At 35.0% G+C, this 8183-nt stretch overlaps 1 protein-coding gene across 2 annotated transcripts; it reads left to right on the forward strand.

The window, feature by feature from the left end:
* Positions 1–3248: 3248 nt before the first annotated feature.
* Positions 3249–7890, forward strand: LOC107002959 (TMV resistance protein N-like). Of its 2 annotated transcripts, XM_015201180.2 has the most exons (6): positions 3393–3533; positions 3674–3811; positions 4438–5536; positions 5626–6012; positions 6119–7069; positions 7167–7890. In XM_015201180.2, the coding sequence occupies exons 2-6, from the start codon at positions 3786–3788 to the stop codon at positions 7671–7673; spliced, it is 2970 nt and encodes a 989-aa protein (XP_015056666.1). In that variant the 5' UTR covers positions 3393–3533; positions 3674–3785; the 3' UTR covers positions 7674–7890. The 2 variants fall into 2 exon arrangements, with proteins under 2 accessions (XP_015056665.1, XP_015056666.1); XM_015201179.2 differs by having other exon boundaries at positions 3249–3811.
* Positions 7891–8183: the final 293 nt, after the last annotated feature.

Below are 8183 nucleotides of genomic sequence, written 5' to 3' on the forward strand. Positions count from 1 at the left end.
CCAAGTTCAGAGAGTCGATTTCAGTACCCAAATTTCAGAAGTCCAAGTCTTTTGGAACGAGACACCCTCGACGGCCCGTCGTGCCCACGACGGTCCGTCGTGGGTTCCGTCGGCTCACACAGCAGCAGATTTTTTTTCCAGAAATAAAATCTGCTGCTCAAAACGACTAAACAGGTCGTTACAATCAGTTTGTTAGTTCGAACATTATAGGAGAGTGGTCTAGTTGCCAAAATGAGAGAGCTATCATAACAAGACTTATCATGCTAGAGGCTCAACCAACAAAGTTCTGTGAGGCTCCATTTATTTTTTGACACATGGACAACTGAGCCATTTATGTACTTTTCTACTTTAAAGCAAGAACTTTCTACAACTAACAAGAGAGAGAAAATATATTTACAGATAAATTTTGAACAAATATAAAAAAATACAAGAAAAGTTATGTATATTTGCTACTTTTTTTAATCATTATTAATGTTATATTAATTTGTGGGGTTATAGCGGACATATTAATGTTGTTGTAGTTGTATGTTAGCTTGACAAATTTATTTTGATGTGATATTTTTTTTTTGTGTATTCATATTGTGTTTTCTTTAAAAAAAATCTTTCATAATTATTTTGATTAAAAATGTAGTCATTTTATTTTAGTTGTTACAATCTGAAATATAGATTGTTACATTATTTTTAAATTAGAACTTTTGAAGGTGTTACGTCCTGAACCTGCACCCCGAACGTGGCTGGCACTTGAGAACCATTGCTAGCCCCATGCGAACCATTGGTCTGTCTTACTTACTCAGCAGAAAACTTAACATTACAAGATAATCTCAAAACATAACTTTAAAGAGATATAAAACTTAGCCAGAACGGCAACTAAAGTCTTTACATAACATTTGAATGATAATGTAAAGACAACTAAACTACTAACTGTCTATGAAGCCTCTTAAACAAGGAGGGATGTAGGGACAAGACCCCCGATCATCCTAACAATAAAATATTGAAAACTAAGTAAAAGGAGTCCTCTAGAATGCAAGGAGGCTCACCAACAGACTCCGAATGCTTAACTGGATTAACGAGGCGTTACGTGTTGATTCTAGTTACTTGTGTCTGCATCATAATACGATGCAAGCCAACTGACAGTATATTGAATGTACGAGTATGTGAGTTGGAATGCTAAACAATACATAGGCTTGAAAAGATTTTGAAAGAAACACTTAACTTGGCTCTTCTCAACTTATGAATAAATTACTCAAAATAAAGCAATGAGACACATGCAATACATAAAAAGCTTTATAAAACAGTAAAAACAACTTAGTTCGTTAATGAAAATGCAATATAAAGATCAACTTAACTCATATAATAAAGTAATATTAATTTCTATGGGAGTTTCTCTAACTCGAAACTTAAGTCTTAAAACAAAGTTAAAAGGTTTGTGAAAGACTTTTGAAAACTTTATAAACTTCTCTTAACCTGACTCTTAACTTCACTTCACTTGACTTTTAACTTTCCTTGAATTGAAGTATGGAATCAAGGATTGTGATTTGTGATATGATAGACCCCGTGATGTTTATGAATGTTTTTAGATAGCAAAATGTGAATAAATATCACGAAATCACCGTCTTGGAACAAGTCCACGATGCGGAGTTGCATTAAAATATTTGCTCGCGAAATTAAATTTTGAGATAGAGGAGTCATCGTCTTAACCGCGGCGTGGAGCCAATGTTTGTTAACTTGGGGGAGCAAATCCACGACGCGCACTTGCGTGTCCAATCCCACTCGACTTTTTTCCTCAACGTTTACCAGTCTCCATTCGCCTAATCTTGACTATTGTTCTCAAATTCATTTTAGATTCCGACACCCAGCTAGCATACATACTCAAGAACTTAACTGAAAACAACTCTAGAACTCAACATAAGGATCTCAGAAACTCCTCAATTCAAAAACGACATTCAAATCCAAGGATACATGTCAAGAACATCAACTTTTAAACTATTTTAGGATGAATTTTGTTGAACTAAACATGTTTAGCGCGTGGTAAACGAATCCAACTCTTTGAAAGACTCAAATACCTTGTCAATTCTTTTCTGAAATCCATAATCAAAATCGATCGTTCTTGGCTACTCTTGTTTTTCCTCTTCTCCTTTCTCTTGTGTTCTTTATCCAAAAATCCTAACTCTATTTTTCAAAGCGTAAAATGACTAAGTTCAGTTTACACCCTTAACTAATTACCAAAAACAAATTAAAATAAAAGGGTAAGAATAAGACCAAACTATCCTTCTAAAATCCGATTTTCAAACTTTTCTTATATTAACAGCACAACTTCCAAAGGGCATAACTTACTTATACGTACTCAGAATCGCACAAACTTGGCGGCGTTGGAAAATTTATTCCAAAAGCTTTCCAACCATATCTAGAAATACGTATAATTCATCCTGAGCTAAGAGTTATGGACGTTTGAAGTTGATCAAACTCAACTTATTCTAACTTAACAAAATATCAATATTTTCATTCTTTCCAGAAATGACTATTTTCAATTATTAACTTCTTCCTAGTTATTTCAAATTGCGAGATATTACACAAGGAAAGTAAAAAATAAAAATAAGTTAATTATCTCCCTACTCAAAGAAATAAGTTTTAAAAAGTTAAACTTTAAACCTAAACTAAAATAACAAAAAGTAAAATAATATTTATAACTAATATAATAAAAAATGATTGTAGGGTCCACGTTTCATACTTGTTGAAGCTCATTTAATCAAATATTTTTTTTGAATTTTCTTTGTAACGTTGTTTCTTAAATCATAGCATGGTCTTGTTAATTTTATTAAAAATTAAATTATATATTTTGATATTCAAACTAAATGCGTATTTTTTAATAAAATATAAAGTTTCGTTGATGTTTGAAAAAAATTGACATCCTCGTTGATGTTGAAAAGAAATAAAAAATTTATTTTTCAAATCTTGATTCTCTTTTTATATCTAGCCATCTTTAATTAAAATTAATTACTATTTCACAAATCTAATAACATAACTCTTTATTGATCGAGAGAAAACTCCAAGACATTTAACTCAAATTTCAGAAAAAGAAAACTTACGATAACTTTTTTCAACTTTTATTTTGCCACTTATTTAACTTCAAAAACTTGAGATACACTTAAAATAGAACATACCACATTATTATTAATTTATTACCTACTATACGAGTAATTTTAAACGTTTTAAAAAGCCAGGTGTTGGCACAATAATCATACTAATGACGTTATAACTAATCATCCAAAAATATAAAAATCATTTTCAGTGGACCTCTGTTGTTGACACTAATTGACTCCGATCTCCATCTGCCGGTGTCTCTCTGTGAAATGGGCATAATTTCTAATTGAATCGAACTTTTTTACATGTAAATGGAGAATCCATCATCTTCATCTGTATTGTTGAGTTACAGAGCAGAAGACACTGCTACAGCTTTCACTGATCACCTTTATACTGCTTTAATTCAAGCTGGAATACAAACCTTCAAACAGGGCATCGATAGAAATTGGAAGGTATCGGTGATTATACTGACGGAAGGATATGCTTTGTGTCAATCGTGTCTTGAGCAGCTTAATGTGATTTTAAAGTGTAAAGAGAAATTAGATCGATCAATTTTACCTGTGTTTTATGATGTGGATCCTTCTGATATTAGGAAGCACAAGGGGAAAATTGGTGAAGCATTAGGTTTACATGAACAAAGCAGTGGAACGGAAAGTGTAGAAAGATGGAGACAGGCACTTGCTGAAATTGCTGACTTTGGGGGAATGGTATTGCAGAATCAAGCTGATGGGTAAACTTCTCTCTTCTTCTTCCTCAATTTTGTTTAGTATTCGAAACCTTGTGGTCCGACCAATCTGGATTCTCAAGGCTCAAACTCGAAACCTGTGGCGAAGGAGCTAAGTTAAATTTTGTTTTAATAATGTGAATGAGCCCATAGTAGTTTTGGCTCAGACTTTATATATGTGTTGTAAAACCAAAAAAAATTAGGATTCGGACACAGTAAATCCGAACCCATAAAGTTAAAATCCTTGATCCGACTCAATAGAGGAAACCTTTGTTAGTTATGTTAGGTTTGCAACATGCACCAACATGTGACTATTTCGTCTAATAGTTTGAATTATTAAATACGAGACAATTTATTAATTTAATGCGGGTTTCAAAGCACCCAAGACCTGCAGCTACATTTTCGTTGATGGTTGGGGTGAGAGTTGAACGATCGAGGATGATCTATATGTGCTTTGATACCATATCGAACTATGTGAACCACTTCATCTAAAATCTTAACGTTAGAGAAGAAAGGAACTGAGTATTGCTTGCAACCAAAAGCTGAGTCATCCATCATTCATGGCCTAAAGTATTTTACACTCAATTCGGTTATATCTCACTTTTCTTGTTGCTTGTCATTGAAATTTGCAGGCATGAGTCAAAATTTATTCGAAAGATTGTTAATGTGGTTACAAATAGAATAAGTCGGTCAGGTTTGTACGTTGCACCTCACCTAATTGGCATAGAACGCCGGACTAGGCATATTAACTCATGGATGCGAGATGGGTCAAGTGATGTAGGCCTATTGGTTGTTTGCGGGATGGGTGGCATAGGGAAGACTACACTGGCCAAATTCATCTACATGTCTAACTTTTATGTTTTTGAAGGCAGTAGTTGTGTGCTTAACATTCGAGAAGCTTCCAAGCAACCTAATGGCTTAGTTAAGTTGCAGAAGCAAATACTTTCTGAAATTCTGAAGAAGGACAATGAAAGAGTATCGTGTGTTGATGAAGGAATTGTAAAGATTTCAGATGCTGTAAGTGGAAAAAAAGTCCTACTTGTTCTTGATGATGTCGATGACTCTAATCAAGTTAATGCAGTTTTGGGGATGAAAAGTTTGTTTTACCCGGGAAGTAAAATAGTCATAACAACCCGACAGAAGCGTATTCTAAATCCTCACCTAGTTGACAAGGTTTATAGAGTTGAGACACTTGACAGAGATGAATCCTTAGAGCTCTTCAGTTGGCATACATTTGGAAAACCACATCCTATAGAAGGTTTTCTTGATTGTTCAAATGAAGTCGTGAAACGGTGTGGAGGAAATCCACTTGCACTAAGAGTTTTGGGTTCTTCCCTGGCAGGAAAAAATCTGGATGTATGGCAAAGTACAATAAATAAGTTGAAAGTTGTTCCTAATAATCGGATTATTGAACTTCTCAAAATCAGTTATGAATCTCTAGAAGATAATGATGATAGGAGTTTATTCCTTCATATAGCCTGTTTCTTTCTCGGGAAGGATAAAGATTTTGCTGTCAAAATACTAGATAAATGTGAATTCTTCACTGTAGTGGGAATTCAGAACCTTATCGATAAGGATCTCTTGTCAGTACCAAATGGTCATCTCGTCATGCATGAATTGATTCAAGATATGGGAAGAGAAATTGTTCGCCAGGAGTCACTTGAGGAGCCAGGGAGGCGTAGTAGACTGTGGCGTCATGGAGAATCTTTTTATGTATTGAAAAACAAAACTGTAAGAATCATATACACTGGGGTTCTTTTTTTCCGTTCTTTAAACCGTGTGTATATTTTTTTCTTAGATGTCTTTTCATTTTCTATCAGGGTACAGAAACAATTGAAGGCATCATTCTTGACGGAAATATGCTTAAGGATCACGAAAAAATCAGGATAACATCTAGAGAATTTCTGCATAATTCTCAACCGGAACGAAGCTGGATGTCCATTTTCTCAAGTCATACCATGGACAACTTGGGAGTTCCAAATGAAGATTTGGTAACTGACGCATTTATAAAAATGCAGAAGCTAAAATTTTTATTGCTTAGCAATGTACAACTTTGTGGATGTTACAAGAAATTTCCCAAGAAGTTAAGATGGTTGTCATGGCATAGCCTCTGGTTAGAATCCCTACCAAGTGACATGCCATTGGAAAACCTCATTGCATTAGACCTACAATACAGCAGCTTGAAACAGCTTTGGAAAGGACCAAAGGTACTTTATCCAATCACCTTGTCATTATCTATTCCAGCATCGTTAGTTTTTGAAGTCATAAATTGTCCGTTTAACATGTCTTTTCATTTCTTTGTTCTGTTCATAGTTAATCAGATGTCTAAAGTTTCTCAATCTCAGCCACTCTTATCAGCTTGAAAGAACACCTGATTTTTCCGAACTTCCGAATCTTGAACAATTAATCCTTGAACGCTGTATAAATCTAACAGAGGTAGATGACTCTATCGGATATCTAGAGGGACTCACTCTGTTAAATCTTAATGGTTGTACAAAGTTGAGGAGGATTCCAGAAAGTATTTGCATGTTAAAATTACTGGAGACTCTTGATGTTTCTGGTTGCTGTAATCTTGAATATGCGGCCATGGATTTGCCAGCCAAGATTGCTGATGGAATTGGAATGAATCAAATAGAAACTAGCAAGCATGTAAGACCATGGAATCCTGTCCTGTGGTTGTGGCTGTGGAAGGACAAAGTATGTCGGAGAATTTCCTCAATCAGTTTTCCAGCCTCTCTAGTTACTTTGGGACTTTCGGAATGCAATTTAGGTGATAATGCATTTCTCCATGTTGATTTAAGCAAGCTCAATGCTCTGAAAGACTTGAATTTGAGCGGAAATCCAATTTCCTATCCCCCAGAGAGCATTATACATCTTAGCAAACTTGAAAAACTGTCACTAACTGCGTGTACAAGGCTAAAATCAATCAGTCAATTGCCAAATGGTGTCGACACTGTGGATGCAAATGATTGTATATCCTTGGAGAAAGTATGTGGCCTACCTAGTTCATGTGGCGTACTTTACATAAATTGTGCTAATCTGATTGAGATGGATCCTTATTTCAAGTTAGAACCTCTTGAAAATGTAAATGAAGAAATTCTCAGATATTTGAGTCTGTCGAACTTGGAAATGATTAGAAATGTTGCTTTTAGATTAAGATTCGACATTGAGACATTGTATTCCAACCCAATGGTACTTCCGAAATTCGTCCAAAATGATATCACAAACATACGGTGTCTCCCACCTAAAAGGCTTCCAGCTCAGGTATAGTACTTGTATTTGTTTCTATGTATGTAGACTGACTGAAGCATATATAATAAATATGCTAATATACTGCAACTGCTTAATTTTATCGTCTCAGGGATTTTACTGCAACAGCATCTTCTCCACATTTTTATTGAGTGAACACATGCCAAGTTGGTTTAACACAAAGTTAAGTGAGCCTTTTCATTCATCATTTATGGTGCCGGTTAATCATCAAATTCGTGGCTTAAGTTTTTGCTTTGTGTATACATGTTCAGAGAGTAAGGAAATTGTATGTGAGGGATTTTTACCATGCATTTCAATCTCTAACTTGTCGCGAACAATGAATTGGAAGCAAGATCCTTTGTTCATAGGTATTCCTGAAGGTGATCAAGAGCGGATGATGTGGTTAAGTTATTGGGATATCGGAAACTCATTGCAACCCGGTGATGTTATAGAGGTTTCAGCCAGTGTGGGACAAGCTAAAACGCGTTTCAGTATCAAGGAGGTTGGGATGAGAATTATATTCCTGGAAGAACAACAAGAATCAGCTAATTTTGACATCGAAGAATTTCCAAGTCCACGTCATCAGAATTTGCTCATTGTTAGAGTCTTCCCAAAATGATGTGAAAGGCAAGTAAATGACCAGTAAGATGTTTGAATAATATATGTTTTGGTGTCTGATTTCAGCTTATTAATATTTGTTCATATTGATCTTAGTAGAAAGAATAATAGCATTTGGTCTTCTTCACTGGATAGTGAGATGGAAGTACAGATTTTCATCCTCTTTTAGTTAATATAATACTACCTTTTCTTCTAACAAGAATAATTCAAACATGAAACACCAACATATCCGGTGTAGTCCGCACTGTGGGGTCCGGAGGGTAGTACAAAGTGTTGTTAATTTCCGATTAGACCTACCTCAGATGTGATATGTAGACAAGCCGTTTCCGATAAGACATGTTATGTAGAGAGATTGTTTAGGATAAGACCTATAGCTCAAACAAGAATAATATCATTTTTTGAATTTATTTGTGCCCCTACCCCACCCTACCCTGTTATGCTAAATGATTACCTTCTTATAGTGCAAAAGTGTTGTTTTACACTTGTGAAACTATGTTCTTTAAGAGGCCCA

The sequence above is a fragment of the Solanum pennellii genome, chromosome 11 (assembly GCF_001406875.1).
Source record: "Solanum pennellii chromosome 11, SPENNV200".
Taxonomy (NCBI): Eukaryota; Viridiplantae; Streptophyta; class Magnoliopsida; order Solanales; family Solanaceae; genus Solanum; species Solanum pennellii.